Consider the following 16,866-nt stretch of genomic DNA (forward strand, 5'->3'; position numbering starts at 1 on the left):
TTTGAAAGATCATGGATAATAGAGAGGTACCATGGGACTAGAGAAGGGTAAATTTCTCAATTCCTCTCTCTCCTCCCAAAAAAGGTAGAAAATGGAGTTTGCAAACTATAAATTACTGAGCACTTTTGATACCTGGAACAATTCTATAATATATTATTAAAGGGATGGTTAATGAACAACTAAAAGCAGAAGCAGTGATCATGAAGCACCACCATGGCTTCATTAAGAACAGATCATGCTAGCTTAACCTCATTTTCTTTTTTTGACAGATTATTTGACTGGTAGATTCCATAGATATGGTTTATCTAGGTTTTAGCAAAGCATTTGACAACATCTTTAACCCTGTTCTCATGAACAATATGAAGAAATATAGGCAAGATAGGAGTACAGTTAGGATTTGGAAATGGTTGAATAGCTAGACCCAAGGAATAATCATGAATGGTTTAATATCATTCTTTGATAAAATGTCCAGTTTGAGCCCCAGGAATCTCATCTTGTTTCTGTTCTGTTTAAAGTTTTTACTGATGACTTGGCTGAACGACTAGATAACAGGCTCATCAAATCTGATGAGGATGGATAGGAGTTATAGCTAGAAGAGATACCTAATATATTGGGTGACAGGACTCCAAGCATAAAGTTGAGCCAAATCTAATAATATTGAATTTAATTGGGATAAATATAAATTCTTATACTTGAGTTTTTTCTTTAAAAAAAAAAAAGTCAGCTTCCTAAATAGAAAGTGTGGGAAGTGTGGGTAGACAGTAGTTCATATGAAATAAAATTGGAGGAGTGGGGGTGTTACAGAATTACAAACTTAATAATTCAATAGTGACATAAGGCAGCCAAGAAAGCTAATGCAGTCTTGACCTTCAGAGATACTCTCCTTGTAGTGTCCAGGAATAAGAAGGAGATAGTCCCACCATCCTCTGCCCTTGATAGGTCATATCTAGGGTATTGTGTTCAGTTCTAGGTGTCATATTTTAGTGTCATTTTGATCAGCTGGAAAGCATGTAGAGGAAAGCATCCAGAGTTAGAGTGGTCCTTAAGATCCTGCCCTGTGTGTATTGGTTGAAAGAACTGGGGTTGTTTAGCCTGAAGAAGAAAAGCCTTAGAATTGATGTATTGGCTGTGTCTTCAGATTGTTGAAGGGTTGTCACTTGGAAAAGGATTTAGATTTATTCTAATTGGCCCTGGCAAGCCAAATTAGCAACATGGAATGAAAGTTGCGAAGGGGAGGCAGATTTCAGATTGATGTAAGCAAAAACTTCCTAACAATTACAACTTTCCAAAAGTGGAATGGCCTACCTTGGGAGCCAGTGGGTTCCTCCCTTATTAGAGATCTTCCAGCAAAGGGTGGAGATCAATTATTGAATATATTCTATAGAGGCTTCTTGTTCATAGATAGGTTGGACTAGATAACCTCTTAGTTCCCTTACAACTCTGAAATTTCTGGGATTCACATATGGGGTGTCCCAAAAGTCTTAGTGAGGGCTTTAAAAAAGATATGATAACTTAAAAATGCACTAAAACTTCTGGGACACTGTATCTCTGTGTGTGTGGGTATGTGTAAGTACATAGATTTATAGTACATATATGTATGTATACACACACATACATATATATATGTATATATGAATATATACCCATATCATATACGCACATTAAATTTCTATACACGTGCCCCATTCCCCTTGGCAAATACGTATTTACTTTGTAGTAAGTTACAGTACAGGTTCAAAGCCTCCAGTGAAGGATAACTCACAAAGCAGTACATCTTTCAAACTTGCTTCACAGCACACTGATGTCTTGACCTTAGTATGCTGAAATGGCTTCAGATTAAGTCAATACTCAGCAGTTGAGTAGTGAAGACAACCTAGGAATCATTCCTGACCCCACCTCACTACCTTCTTCACTAAGAAGTCCAACTAAGATGCCCATTCCAGTTGGGTTATAAGGCAACATGGTATAGCAATGGCAAGAGAACTAATCTAAGGTCAGAAGTTCTGGGTTCAAAATCTGTTTGCTACGGACCACCACTTGTGTGAACTTTAAGTCATCACTTTCCTAGGCCTCAGTTTCCTGATCTCAGAGCTCCTTTCTACACTATGTCTTAGGAACTCTAAAAGCTACCAGAGTATTTCATACTTTGGTATTTTTCTTTTTAAAAAAAATAAGATAAAATATTACACATCTTCAAAATCTGCACCTGAGTTACATACGTTGAAAGCTCCATATTAAGGAAAGAGCATACTGGGAGGAAAAAAAGGAGGCGGGGAGCAGGGGGCTATTTTCAAGTATGTGGTTGCCATTATTACTTATATATGTGTGCGTGTTTAATCCTACCATTCCACAGCAAAGGAAGCCTAGAAGAGCAGGGAAGGAGGAAAGTAAAGAATGTACAGAGAAATAACATTCTCAGAGTCTGGACAAGAGAAAGAGATTGCTTTTGAGGGCACTAAGGATAGGTCAGTCTTTTTGCAAACAGGAGGATGGTGGGTAGCGATGGGGAGGCACGCGCATATAGGGTGATTTGGATGTCTATAAAAGAAAGAAAAAGGAAAAGAGTATACAGACCTAAAAACTTGTTGAACAGATAAAAGAATGAAGCAGAGGGGCTTTTGTAGACAGCACCAGGTTCAAATTTTGATACAATTCTCTATTGAAATGAATTTGGTGACCACGGCTCAGTTTATAGTTTATATTAATACAGCCCCATCAGTAACTGTGGTGTGGTATGCTAGGTAGACTGTTCTTATGGGAAACCCTCCTTTGAGCTTTGAAGGAATGACCAAGGCCTCCTTCCTCTGAAAGACCCTAGGCATGAGAAGTCATCTCAGGTGTTCGGAACTATAAGAGAAGGTCCCAGGCAGGGAAGGTGAGGTTGGCAAACTCCTAGAGAAAGAGGGGGATTTATATTTCAAGAGCATTAAGAGTCAACACATGGTGCAATCACAGTTTGAATCTCTTGAGCCTCTTGCTGCTGAAGAAGGCCAGAATTTGAGCTGGTTGATAGTGGAGTCTCCTCTCCTCTTCTTAGAGAAGTTAGTCCATAACCCAAAGGCAAGAGAGTCACTTTCTTCGATGCAACAAGGCAAACAAGGTCAGATACAGTGGCAGAGATTCTCTGGTTTCAGTGGAGGTAGGTGGGGTGATTCCATCGGTACCAAGATCTAGAGGACAGAAAGAAATCGACAGAGAAATTAAAAACCATGTTAGAAATCAATACAGATAATTATAAGTATATGCATATATATGTATATTTATATCTATATTGGTGATACATATTTCTGTAGATATACATATAGTACTACATGTGCATATACATACCTGTATATGCATTGTGCAGGCATGCATATATACATATATGTGTGTATATATGTGTATACATATATATATATTTAGATAGGTGAAACCTATAATCTATAACTATCATGCAAACAAATGCTTGCCTGTAATATACTATAGTAGAAATAGCATTGGATTTGGAATGAGAGGAACTGAATTTAAATCTTGGCTCTGCCACTTTGGATAAGCTTGATTCCCCTGTCTGGACCTCAGTTTCCTTCTCTGTAAAACAAGATTTTGGATGAGATGACCTCTAAGAGTCCCTTCCTGCTCTTGATGCCTTATGGTCAGTTAGGAGGGTGGCCTTGCCTTTTCCCAGACTTCACTAGGTGCTTTGCTGATCTATATCAGACAAAATCATCTGGACAAGTTTAGGTCCCCAGCAGCTCTTGATCTTAAGATTGTCACAGGTCTTTGAAGTTGGACAAAACCTCCCAGTTTGGGAATTATGTTTTTAAGCTGATCCTTTGGTTTATGAGCAAAGAAGTCCATGATTCTTTGCTGAAAAGCCTCTCTCCTCTGGTGTATATGCTGGGAGAGGGGAAGTTGAAGTTTAGAGGGGTAGAAAGAGGAAAGGGAGAGTCTGGCACTGTCCAGCTCCAAACTCAGTGTTTTCTTTGTGTCTAAACAGTGGGCCCATTTCAGAACAGCTTGGAGAATCCAGAGTTTGGCTTGAAATGAGCAGCACACTTGCAGAGCCCAGCACATGACCTAATCCTTTCTAATGGGAGTGTTTGGAAATTTCCATCACGGAACAGAGGAAAATGTTGGCGAATTTGTTGACTTCAGCTACTAGCCAGAAACAGTGACTGCGACTTCCCCTTGAATTCCCACCCTCCACAGGATAAGCCTCAGAAAATGACTCTTCAATCCTGTACTTTGGCTACTTCCCTCATCTATTTTATTTCCAACACTTATGGTTTAAACTATTTCTCATGGCATTGACCCCAGCATCTCACCCTTCCTTGGTCTGCTGTGGGGCATGCTGGGAATCTTCCACCTTACCCAGAAGTGTTAAAACTGGAATTCACTGAAGCTTTTGAGTGAGTCTGAGATACAGTAGGGCTGCCAGCATGGAGTCCTGAGCCAGGAGATGAAGGTCTGCTGTTGTTCCCAGGGGAACAGGATGACGCTACTACAAAGAAAGGCAAAAACAAAGGTGAAGTCCTTCCTGTAGATCCTAGGAACCTCTCTCTCCTCCCATCAATTCACTTCTCCACTTGCCTATCCCAGAAGGGATCTCACTCAGTGACAGCTGGTGTGTTCGTAACCTTTCTTCCAACCCCCCAGCTCCCAGCACATTTATAACAACACCATCCTGAACAGCCCTGAACATGGTGCTCTTTGCATCCTAGGGCTTGGAGAGTGGAAGAGCTAGTTCTGCAAGCCCAAGACTTGGCAAAGATGGGTGCTCAAATCAGCCTACTCCAGGAAGACACACCTAGGGCTGGGCATGTACTGCATTAGCCCCTCCACTCCCACTAGCCAAAGAGATGAAAAGGGACCTTTTGCTTAAGGACTAGCAGGCTATGAGAGAAAGGGAAAGAGAAGAATCTGCAAGAAGGGGAGGCCAGACTATAGGGGTCTCTTTTAGGGTCTTTAAGCCAGCTAACTTGTCCAGTTTTCCCATCCCCAAAGACAAAAATAAAAAGAGGCAGGATGTTATGGAGCAAGCACTGGTTTAGCTATAGTGCTGACTCTTGCTATTTGCTACAGTGTGACTGGGACTTGTCCCTTCACCCCTCTAGGCCTAACTTTGCTCATTTATAAGATAAGAGTTGGCCTAGATCATAGTTTTAGAACTGAGATGGAATCTAATCCAAACACGTCATTTTGCAGATGATGAATCAAGGCCCAGAGAGGTTAGATTGTTTATCTAAAATTCCACAACTAATAGTTAACAGAGTCAGATTTTGAACTCGGGACCTACTAACTCAAAATTCTGTTCTTTTTCTACCATCATATGTAGCAACATTGCAGTCAGATGATTTCTAATATCCCTTTTCAGTTCAGATTCTATGATTCTCAGGATTCCTCAATCTCTTTTGAAGCATCCTTATAAAACTTACCTGCTCCGGGCATGGTGCTGTGAACAGGAGTGACAGAGAGGGGGCCAAGGGACCCTGTAGTAGAAACCTGAAAAGCAACAGAGTTTTGTCATATTCTAACTCCTTCCCAGATATATCCTTGGGCACTCAGCCACAGAGTGGGACCAGTTTGTGGTCCCTTTCACACAATTTGTTATTGCTCTCCCAGGAAAGTCTTCCCTACTGAACATGTATGAGCACACAGCCCATGTGTCCACCCATTCCCACAAATTAGGGCTATTGAGGACCTTTGCTCCACATACACACTACTCAAGTGTCCTGAATGCAGTTCTACAGTGCCTCTGGTGCCAACGAAGGGAGAGAAGGCTGGCTGCCTCAATCCAGTGTAGCTCTTTCCTGGAAATAAGATGAGCCAAAAGAGGCAGAACCAAAGAGAGGGCAGAAGAAACAACACCCAGCTTCTAGGGGAAACACTTGGAAGACTTGAACTCAAAACACTGACCATCTCCAAACTGCCCTGAAGACTTCAAAGAAGCATAGATACATACTTGTTGGAGCTGGAAGGAACTTTAGAAATCAGGCAATAAGTAGCTGAGCTTAGGGCAGCAGCCCTGGAATAAGAAAACTTGAATTCAAATCCAGACTCAGACATTTACCGGCTCTGTGACCCTGGGCAAGTCACTGAACTCTAACTGCCTCCAAAAAAATAAAAAAATAAAGTAGGTAGCAGAGCTGAGATTAAAATAAAAATCCACAGCTCTTTAACCACAGACTCGAAGAATTAAAAGGCTCATCAGTATTTGACTTCTGCCTTCTACTCAACGCAAGATTTTTTTTTTTCTTGCTTTGAGGATAAAGGACTGGAATTGGAATCAGGAACCTGGGTTCAAATCCTTTTTCAGACATACTGGTTATGTCACCCTGTGAAAGTCATTTAATTTTTATCTGCCTTAGCTCTGTCATTTGTAAATTGGGAAAGTTGTAGTAATGATCTCACAGGCTTATTATGAAAATGTTAAAAATAAATATTATTTTTATTTTTATTAGCCCCCTTCTATAAAATGCAGATAATAATGACCCCTATCTTATCTTGTTATTGTCCCATCATTCGTGACCCCATTGGGATTTTCTTGGCAAAGATTCTGGCATGGTTTGCCATTTCCTTCTCCTGCTCATTTTATAGATGAGGAAACTGAGACAAATAGGATTAAGTGACTTGCCCAGGGTCACATGGCTAGGAAGTATCTGAGGGCTTCAGGCCTGGCATTCTCTCCACTATGCCACTTAGCTGCCCTTCCCCACAAGGCAGCTCCATTCCATTGTCAGATATCATAAGTTGCTTCAAAGTTTGTCTTTAATCTGAGCTGAATCCTATGTAAGATTCCTTCCCTTCCCTTTTTCCTTCTTGTAGTCTGCTAGATGGGTTCCTAGTTGCCTAGATGGGATAGTGGACAATATTTTGACTTTGGAATCAGGAAGTCCAAATTCTGCCTCATGTACCTGCATGTCTGAGGGCAAATCAATTAACCTCTCTCAGATTCCTTATCTGTAAAATGAAGTTAACAATAGCAACTACCTTAGAGGAAAGGCATAAGGGTTAAACAAGATGACATATGTAAAGTGCCAAATAAATGTTATTTATTATTATTATTATTATTTTTGCTATTGTTTTTGGTTTGGTTTTTGGAGACAATGGATTAAGTGACTTGCTTAGGATCACACAACTAGTAAGTGTCTGAGGTCACATTTGAATTCAGGTCCTCTTAACGCCAGGGTTGGTGCTCTGTCCACTGTACCTCCTGGCTGCCCCTATTATTGTTATTGTTAAGAGTCAGTGTGGTGTAGTGGAGAGACAGCTAGTCTAGATACCAAGAAGTCCTGGGTTCAAATTCTGCCTGCAGCTGAGGCTGAGTGTGCAACTCTTGGCAAGTCACTTAACTTCTTAGTATTCTAGGCAATTCTTTCAGACTACAAATAGCACAGAAGTGGCAATCTGCATTGGTAGAGGGAACTTTTTCACTTGAGAGTTCCCTATATTAATTAAATCAAAAGTCTAGTCTCTATCTCTATCATTGGGATAATAATATTGATTGATTCAGTCTACAGATCTTTGAAGGGTCTACTATGATTTCCCCCTTCCCTGACATTCTAGGATCCATAATTCAAATCTTCCATTTTGTCAGGATGCAGTGTGCTCTTGTTCTCTAATTTATTAGACCCAGTTCCAACTGTGGTTGTTCCCTTTTTCTTTTATTATAAGGCTCATCAGTAGGCTGAGAATGCACAGACATGGGAGTTGGGCCAGGGTAGGGGGAGAAGCTCCCAGTGGCTCCCTTGTGACCTCCTAAGAACTTCTGCCAGATGCTTCCAGACTTTTCATCCTGAGCACCTCTAATTCCTCTTATCTCCTTTGTCAAATCCCAGCTCTGCCCCTAAAAGATTGTGTGACCTTGGGTAAATCATGTCCCATCTCTAGAGCCCAGTTTCTTCCTCTCTAAAGTGAGAATGTTGGATTTTTCTGGCTCAGACATTCTGTGATTCTGCCATTCCCTCATCTCTCTCTGCCTCTGTCACAAGAGCAACCCACTTAGAGCAAAGTGTCTCATTCCCTGCAAAGCACAGAAAAATCAGGTCTGGCATGAAGACAAAGGAAAAGGCAAAATGGGACCCTTTCCTCCAAGAAACCAGGATTGGTTATCTTGGTCAAGTAGCAGTGACATTGTCAAACACTGAGAAGGGTGAAGGGAAATTAGATTGCCTTCTCCCTTTTCTGCTCCTATCGCCTTCTGGCAGTCAAACCCAATAATGTCATGTGCTGGGAGACAAACAGAACTAGAACCTGCCTGGCATTTGCTCTAAGCAAAGTCTGACCCTGATCCCCAGGCAGGGACCCCTAGACTGGCCACTTAGAAGTCAGTTGCTTCTAAAGTACAGCCAAACCACAGAGACAAGGTCAAAGACATGGAAAGTGGTATAGCAGCTCTAAACAGAGACCCAACTAAGAGAAGACCTCCCACCCTCCCTGTGAGTCCTTACGCTGCTTCCCAGAGGGCACAAAATTTAGGGGAGTCAAAAGCAAGACAATTTTACTTCCCCTTTCTCTTCTTTCATTTCTCTCTTTCCTCTCCCACAAAAGATGAAAAAGTAGGTTATTGCCACCCTTATGACAGGACTTGCTATTTGTCCTTTGTACTCTAAGAGAATCAATGACATCAGAAGGGTGATGCCATGACTTGCAAGTGAATTGGATTTAAGTGAGGCAGAGCTGTGCAAAGCCATCAGCCTCACTCTCTCCTCCAGAGTCTTTGAAGTTCAGAGGCAAAACATAAGTCAGAACAAGTGGCAATGGCCCTGGCTGCAGTGGGAGACCTTGGCCTTTTTAAGTTAACATCTTTTCCAGGTCTGTTTGTCTGAGGCAACACCCACTCAGGAAGTAAAGGCTAGTTAAGAGTGGAGGGGAAAGAAAGCCTCAGTCATCTTCACAAGAGAATCAATCTGGAAGAGAAAGACCCTGAGAGTTTACAAGAATAATAGCCCAGGCAATGGTAGTGACCACAGAAGGGACAAATCTTGTGCCAAGTGCAAGGTAGATCAGTGAGTTATCTCTGCCAAGAAGAGCAAGAAGGAAACTGGACCAGATATGGGTTGACTTAATGGTCTCTTTCAGTGATCTCATCATCTCTAATTAATTGAATGGCTATTACTATGCAAATGACTCTTAAATCTATATCCAGCCCTAGCTTGTCTCCTAAATGACAGGCCAACCACATTATTTGCTGAATATCTCTACCTCTAACTCAACATGTCCATAATGTAACTTGTAAGCTTCCTCATTCAACCCATGCCTAATTGACATCTCCCTCTTTATAGTAAGGGTCTCATCATCCTAGACATTCAAGGTTATAACCTATGGTTTATCCTTGATTCTTTCTTTCCCTCACTACCTAAATCCAACTGGACAACAAATCCTTAAGATTTCACCTGCACAATATCTCTTTTGTCTGTCTGTATCCTTCTCCCCATTCATATGATCCCTACCTTCATTTGGACCCTAATCATGCCTCACTATCACATTAGCTTCTTAATTGGTCCCCCAGATTACTGTTTCTGGTTTCTCTAATTTCTCCTCTGCACAGCTAACAAAACACTTTTCTTAGGGCAGTGTTCTGATCTTGTCACTCTCTCAAAAATCCTTAGTGGCTCTCTACTATCTCTAGGATAAAATACCAACTGCTTAACCTAATATTTAAAGCTCAGCACAATGTACTGCCATCCTACCTTTTCAGACAGTCCATATTCTACTTATTTTTCCAGCCAAATGGTACCCCAAACTTGACATTCCATCTTCAGTCTCCATGCATTTTCACAAATCATCCATCATACACGTAATATCTTTCTTTCTTATCACTATCATTTACTATACTTATCCTCCTTAAAGGCTTAGTTCAGGAATCACTTCCCAAACAACACTTTCCTTGATCCAACCAATTGTGAGGGCTTTCTTTTTCCTTGGATCACCTTTGATTTCCTATGTACATGTTGTAAATCCACAGTCAAATGCAAGCTCATAGAAGACAATGACTATCTCTCATGTTTACGTCTGTATTTTCAGCCCCATTAGAAGTCCTGTGCATAGCACATGATGTCTGTGGAAATGAATGAATTTCCATCAGCCCTAGGGAGATGAACGGGGAGAAAAGAAAGAAAACAAAGAGCAGATAGGATAAGGTGGATTGTTCTTGGCAGGGTCATGAACAATCAGCAGCTCTTCAACAGATTCTCAGGCTCTGAGCTTCAGGCTGCTGTGTTTCCCCTCAGAGGAGGCTACACTTCATCAGTCCCTGAATCCTCATCAATCCTTGCAATCCTCAATCCATCAGTCCCTGAATCCCACCCTGTTACCCTGCAGGTATCATTTCCCTCAGACTTCTGACAGCTGCTGGGTTTGGTGCCTCGTACCAGCCTCGAGCTGTAGATGGGTGACTTCATGGGAGTGGCCATGGGGCAGTTGATTCTCTTTTCTTTCTGGCGCCGATTGCAGAACCAGACCCGAACCACCTCCTTCTCCATGGAAAGTTGCTCAGCAATTAAGGAGATCTCCTCAGAGCTGGGTTTGGGATTCTACAAGGGAGAGGAAAGCCAGGAAGAGGTAGTATAAGTGGAGGGTCAGGGTTGGGGGAACAATTACCTCCCATTCAATGCTGAAGTGGGGAGCCTAGAACTTCCATGGGGGTGGGAGGAGGGGAGATGGTGTGGCAATCAGATATTTGACTGGTGGCCTTAGGAGGGAGACTGAATTTATATTCTCTGCATTTTTCTAGGTCAGAGGAGGAGTGAACCACTAAATACCCTTTCTAAATGGACTGATATTCTGGGGATGGTTCGGTCAAGGTGGTCCCAACCTAAATGAGAAGTAAACTTACATCCTGAAATCTCTTCTCCAGAGTCAGACGGATATTAGTCTCAATGCTGGTCCTCTTCTTCCTTTTCCGACCAAAAACCTCACTGAGGGAGGGATAAGAGCTGGGGGTGCTCACTGTGGAGTCTGAAGGAGAGGATTCTGTAGGGAATGTGAAGGAAGCACAAGAAAAGCTCCATAAAGGAAAGAAGGGTTCAGTACAGGTCCCAACCCCATCAGTCTTATCATGTTACTCATTGGTTCAAAAACTTTCCATGGCTCTCCATTGCCTCTAGCATAAAATGCAAATTCCCCAAACTGGCATTTAAAGCCCTCCACCATTTCTACCCACCTTTCCTGTCTTAGCTCATACTGCTCCCCCCTCCCTCACTCTCAAATTTTATATTCCAGCCAAACAGGGCTTGTAACTGTTCCCTTTTCTTGATACTCCATCTCTCATCCCTATGCCTACACACAAACTAGCATCCATATTTGAAATGTACTGTCTCCTCCATTTCTCAGAATCCTTGGTTTTTGTCAAGGCACATCTAAGGCATTACCGCCTAAGTGAATCCTTCTCTGATTCGTCTGGTTAGCACTCTCTCTCTCAATTTTCTTTGCATTTTGTTTATTTTAGCACATGATGCTCACCCTACCCCCATGAGTCTTTGAAGGCAGAGGCTGTTCCATTTTTGTCCTTGTTCCTCCAACTTTGCACAGTAGAAAGTGCTTAATAAATGTTAATTGAATTGAACTGATGTAAGGTCAGACACCACTGAATAGGTCCTGTGTGAACATGCAGCATCATTACCATTGCCAGGGCTGTTGATCAGGGAGGAAAGGACATGCTCAGGAAGAACCTGTCAGATTCAGATTTTTCCCAGTTGGGTTGGGCCAAGGCTAGTCCTGCTTCCTACCAGCAATGGATCTCAGATTTGTAGCTCATGGTGCAGTGATGATTCAAAAAGCAAGGGAAAGTATATGTGTGCACATGTGTGCAAACATACATACATATGAGTATGCTTGTAGTAGGTTAAACCAATTATTTTAACATACCTGGAAGTTTAACTAAAAGTAAAATGCAAACTAGCATTTCAAGCTAAGAAGGATGACACTTTGGTAGTTGTTTTGCAAGATGACAACACTAACATTACCTCCTCACTCTCCCAAATGCCTCACCAAAAACTTCCCAGGGTATAGTCAAAGCTGACAGACTCGAGTAACCATATTTATCAGGGTATCAAGGGCTGGGTGGCACCCTCTTTGGGCCTCTGAAATTCCCATGCATGCCATTCGTACCACCCACCTGCATCATTGAGCCACTTTTCCAGGAGTGGCTTGAGTTTGCACATGTTCTTGAAGCTCAGATTGAGGGCCTCAAATCGGGAGATCGTGGTCTGGCTGAAGTCATTGCCATACAGCTTCCCCATGGCCAGCCCTACATCACCCTGCCCGTTGGAACAAAATGGAGAACTATAAAAGAGATCACCATCCTCCTCCTCATCCCTCACTTCTCTTAGTACCCACTAGCTGCCCTATTTCTTTACAAGTCACCCACGATTCCATCCTCATCACCCATATCATAAGTTTCTTTACAAGCCAGAAGATTAGTTAATCTTCCTTCATTCTAAGTTGACCTGTCCCCATCTGATCTAGGACCAATGCCCACATGAAACTACTGCCTGGATCAGTCACCTCTATACATTGGAAGACTGGTTTTTTCCTTTTTAACACAGCATTTACTTGTTTTCCTTTTGTCAAACCTTGAGTCAGTAGCTTTTCCTTTGGGGAAGCATAGTGGGAGATATACATGGGATAGAGGACACCTAGGAAGAGGAGTAAGTATGACTTCTTCACATAGCAAAACGGATGAAGAAGGGAAAAAAGTCTTAGACCTTAAATAGGACAAAGGCATAACCAATGATGATGCTTCCCCAAACAGTCCTGATGCCAGCCACCCCCACTAAAATGTCTTCGAGAGGAGAGGTAATCTATGCATGTCCTCATTGTCCCTATAAGTGGCCATTGTGTTCTGAATTTCAGAGCACACAGTTCTGAGAATGAGCTCACAGCAAACCTGACATTGCTTTTATATATCTAAAAATCTTTTTCTCCCATAGGGACTTGACAAAATTTCTGCTTTATTTTGCATTAGTCTTATCATACTTCCCTACTAATAAGAACAGGTTTTTTTCCTTTCCTTTTTCAAAATTCCCTCTTCTTCTCCCTGCCCCAAATCCCAACCTGAGTGAAGCCGAGCTTGATGCGTCTCTGCTTGAAGGTCTTGGCAAACTTTTCTAATTCCTCCAGGTCACTGGGTTCATCTGGCCCTCCAGAATTGGGCAAATGTTTGGAGACTTGAATATGTTGTGACACATCCAGATGGGAGTCTAAAGATGACCCTGGCAGCCCAGGGCGACCAACTGCCTGTTGGGTAAAAAAAAAAATGAACCCAAACCCACAAGTACTCTGAATTCCAGGAAGTATTTTGTCTATAACAGGTCCTGAAGGAGTATGTTGGCCTACTTGTTTTTCAGGGGCAATAGTGTGGGATTTAGAACTAGAAGAGAGCCCTCAGTCCTCTCACTTTACAGATCAGGAAACTGAGGCACAGGGAGGCTAAGCCATCTGCCCAAAGTCTCCTGGATAATAACTAGAAGAGCTGAGATCCAAATCAAACTCCAAATTCAGTATTTTTCTCATTTTACTGTGCTGCTTCACCTTGGTTGCAACTTCAACTCCAGTTTTTATCAATAATTAATTGATCAATAAAGATCTATTAAGCACCTACCATGTGCCAGCTACTATGCTAAGGATCGACTTTCAAAAAGAGGCAAAAGACACCCCCCTAATCTCCAGGAGTTCACAGTCAACAATTTTCAGGGGAGGAGAAAAGGAATGTGAACTTCTCTAAGAAGCAGTATGTTATCATAGACAGATCACTGGGGTCCCCAAACCCCAACCCTACAGACCAACACCTCAGAAGGTAATAATAATTATGATAGCTAGCATTTACAAAGTGTTTTTTAAGGTTTACAAAGCTCTTTACAAATACTATCTCCTTTGCCCCTCACAACAACCCTGGGAAGTAAGTGCTATTATAATCCCCATTTCATAGCTGAGGAAACTGAGGCAGACCACTCTTAAGTGACCTGTCCAAGTAAACACATAGAAAACATTGGAGGCAGGTCTTTCTGATTCCAGATCCAGCACTCTATCTACTGCATCACTTAGCTGCTAAGTAATAGCTAAGCATTTACATAGGGATTTAAGGTTTGCCAAGTACTTTCCAAATTTTATCTCATTTGATCCTCCTGACAATCCTGGGAGGTGGGTGCTCTTATTATAACCCATTTTACAGATGAGGAACTTTAGGCAACCAGAAGTTAAGTAATTTGCCCAGGGTCACACAACTAGTGTCTGAGGTCACATTTGAACTTAGGCCTTGCTTTATCTGTTTCTTCAGGGCAGACTGAAGATGTCCAGTAAGTATTAATTAATGCTGACAGAGGGAGGTAAGCCAGCTAAAGAGGTATCATTAGGTTTAATACTCAATTATCCTATTAGGAGTTCCAGGCTTCAGTGCAGACATTTTCAAACCATAATGACTACTTTTTTTACTTCCCAAACCACCATCATCCTTTCAAGGTAGAGTTGATTTTATTGGTAACAGAGGATACTGTTTTGTCTTTGTACCATCATATCATCCATTGCACATATGATATCATTTTCCCCCTTGATTTAACCTAATATTAGCACAGAGGGTGGCTAGAAGTCTGGACTTGAATTAAGTGAAATATGAGTTCAAATCCTGTCTCAGATCCTAACTCCCAGTGTGATACTGGGAAAGTCATTTAATGTTTCTGAGCCTCAGCTTACTCATCTATAAAATGTGGATAATACCTCAAATACCTATATTTTAGGTTTTTTGTTAAATGATATGGTGATATATATATAAAGTGTCTTGTACACTTTGATTTATCAGAAAAATGTTAGTAGGTTCATCATCATCATCACAACTAACATTTATATAGCATTTACTACGTACCAGGCTCTGCGCCATTATTATCTTATTTGATCCTTACAACAACCCTGAGAGGTAAGTACTAATATTATCCCAAAATTACAGATGAAGAAGCAGGCAAATAGAAATTAAGTGACTTGGACAGGGTCAGACAGCTAGTAAGTGTCTGAAGCTCAGTTTGAACTCAGGACTTCCTGATTTCAGGCCCAGTGCTCATCTACTCTTTTACCTAAATCCCCCATAATATCATTACATTAAAATGTACCTTATACTTTACATGATACCAATGTTGGGGGTAAGGAGGGGTTTTGTAATATTGGTTCAGCAAAGTGTTCATCACTCCCAAAATGATGCAAAACTCATTGGTTCAGGATTCTAGGGTGGAAATCTATGGATTCCTAAAAAAGTGAGTTATTTGGTTCAAGTCCCTTCCCTTTGATGCTGAGGTAAGCGATGACTCTTTAAAAGAGTCTTTGTGATTTAGTCAAAAGGGCAATTGATTTGGAGTTAGAATCCTGACTCTGCCATTTAGAATCTACAGGACATTGGCCAACTAATTTTCCTACTCTGTGCCTCAGTTTCCATATGTAAAGTGAGAGAGCTGAGCTAGGTGATCTCTAAGAACCTTTACAACTTTGAAAAGTAGACTGAAGGCATCCCATAAGTATTAATTGATGCTGATGACAGAAGGAAGTAAGTCAGCTAGAGAGCTATCATTATGCTTAATACTCAGTTATCCTCATAAAAGTTCCAGGCTTCAGTACTTCTGAATGTGGGACTCAAGTCCTATTATTTCTTCATTGTAAATTCTTTGAAATGGAATGGATTGGTACCTATCTGGGCTGATTTAGATAAATGCCTACTCGAAGATATAGGATGGACAAGATGGCTTGTCAAAGTTCTCATGAATTTTATTTGATGACTTGTAGGGGTTAACTAAGACCCCTTGTAGCTCTAGCATTTTCTGATTCTAGGATTCTACTTAAGGTGAGAAGAAAAGGGCAGGGATAAAGTTAGAAACCAGATTCCCGACTGTTATTTAACCACCAGGTGGCACTCTTTGCTCCTTAAGGCTCAATCAGGGGAATAGGCTTCATGGAATTCATGTCTTACTCAAATCCTCACTTGGCTTGATTCCTGGAGTCTAAAGTCAGAAACAGGGCTCTTATTTTCCATGTACATGAGAATCCCAGGGAATGGACACTATGCTCTTTCTCTATTAGATTATTTCTAACTGTTTTTCCCATCCATCTCAGGGTCCTCCACCAAGATCTAATGGAAAGATCATTAGATTTGGAATCAGAAGACTTCTGTTTAAATTCTAGTTCTGTTAAGACCTATGTGACCCTGAGCACTCACTTTGGGTTTCAGTTTCACTACTTGTAAAAGGAGAGGGGTTGGACTAAATGATCTCTAAAGTCTCAGTTCTAGTTCCTATGATTCTTCTTCCTTGTACAGCACCATTGGAAGATCGAGCCTAGGACAGTCTCTTTTCTCCTTGAAAGGGTTCCAGAGCTTAAATGGGACCCTAATACATTCCTCCTTCTTGTGGCCTCGTGGCTTTCCAGTTCACCATAGCTTCTAGCATCTCTCAGTGCAAATAGAAGTGTGGAAAGTGGAGTTGGTGGTCCCCAAGTAGGTTCCAGCTTGGAGAGCCTGGGAAATTGAAACCTAGTTTCCATGGGCATGATACCAGCTCAGGATGTTCTTCCCAGATGAATGGGACTCAATTATGGACAGCTAGCTGGTGCAGTGGACAAAGCAGTGAATCTGAAGTCAGGATGATAGGAGTTTGAGTCCTGCCTCAGACACCTATTAGCTGTGACCATGAACCATGTTTGCTTCAGTTTCCTCATGTGTAAAACAGGGTTAATAACAACAGCTACCTCCCAAGGTTATTGGGAGAATTAAATGAGATAACATTTGGAAAGTGTTTTGCAAACCTGAAAGTACTCATACTAAGCCATTATAATCTGAGAAGGTATGTGACTTAATAGGGACAAGGTCAACCTGGAAGTAAAGTGTTTGGGTTCTGGGTCTAGATCGCTTGT

The 16,866-nt window shown here is 41.5% G+C and overlaps 1 protein-coding gene across 5 annotated transcripts in view; it reads right to left on the reverse strand.

The window, feature by feature from the left end:
* Positions 1-2,631: 2,631 nt before the first annotated feature.
* The window catches only part of POU2F3 (POU class 2 homeobox 3), an 82,824-nt gene continuing 68,589 nt past the window's right edge, over positions 2,632-16,866 (reverse strand). For 4 of the 5 annotated variants that reach the window (XM_072612944.1, XM_072612940.1, XM_072612942.1 and 1 more), the window contains 7 exons: positions 13,036-13,218; positions 12,098-12,239; positions 10,817-10,953; positions 10,353-10,514; positions 5,415-5,481; positions 4,351-4,480; positions 2,632-3,170 (listed from right to left, as the gene is read on the reverse strand). In XM_072612944.1, coding sequence (XP_072469045.1) covers positions 3,131-3,170; positions 4,351-4,480; positions 5,415-5,481; positions 10,353-10,514; positions 10,817-10,953; positions 12,098-12,239; positions 13,036-13,218 — 861 coding nt within the window. In that variant the 3' untranslated portion in view covers positions 2,632-3,130. Of the gene's footprint in view, positions 3,171-4,304; positions 4,481-5,414; positions 5,482-10,352; positions 10,515-10,816; positions 10,954-12,097; positions 12,240-13,035; positions 13,219-16,866 lie in introns of all 5 variants that reach the window. The other variant, XM_072612941.1, reaches the window with a different exon arrangement.

The sequence above is a fragment of the Notamacropus eugenii genome, chromosome 5, assembly GCF_028372415.1.
Source record: "Notamacropus eugenii isolate mMacEug1 chromosome 5, mMacEug1.pri_v2, whole genome shotgun sequence".
Lineage (NCBI taxonomy): Eukaryota > Metazoa > Chordata > Mammalia > Diprotodontia > Macropodidae > Notamacropus > Notamacropus eugenii.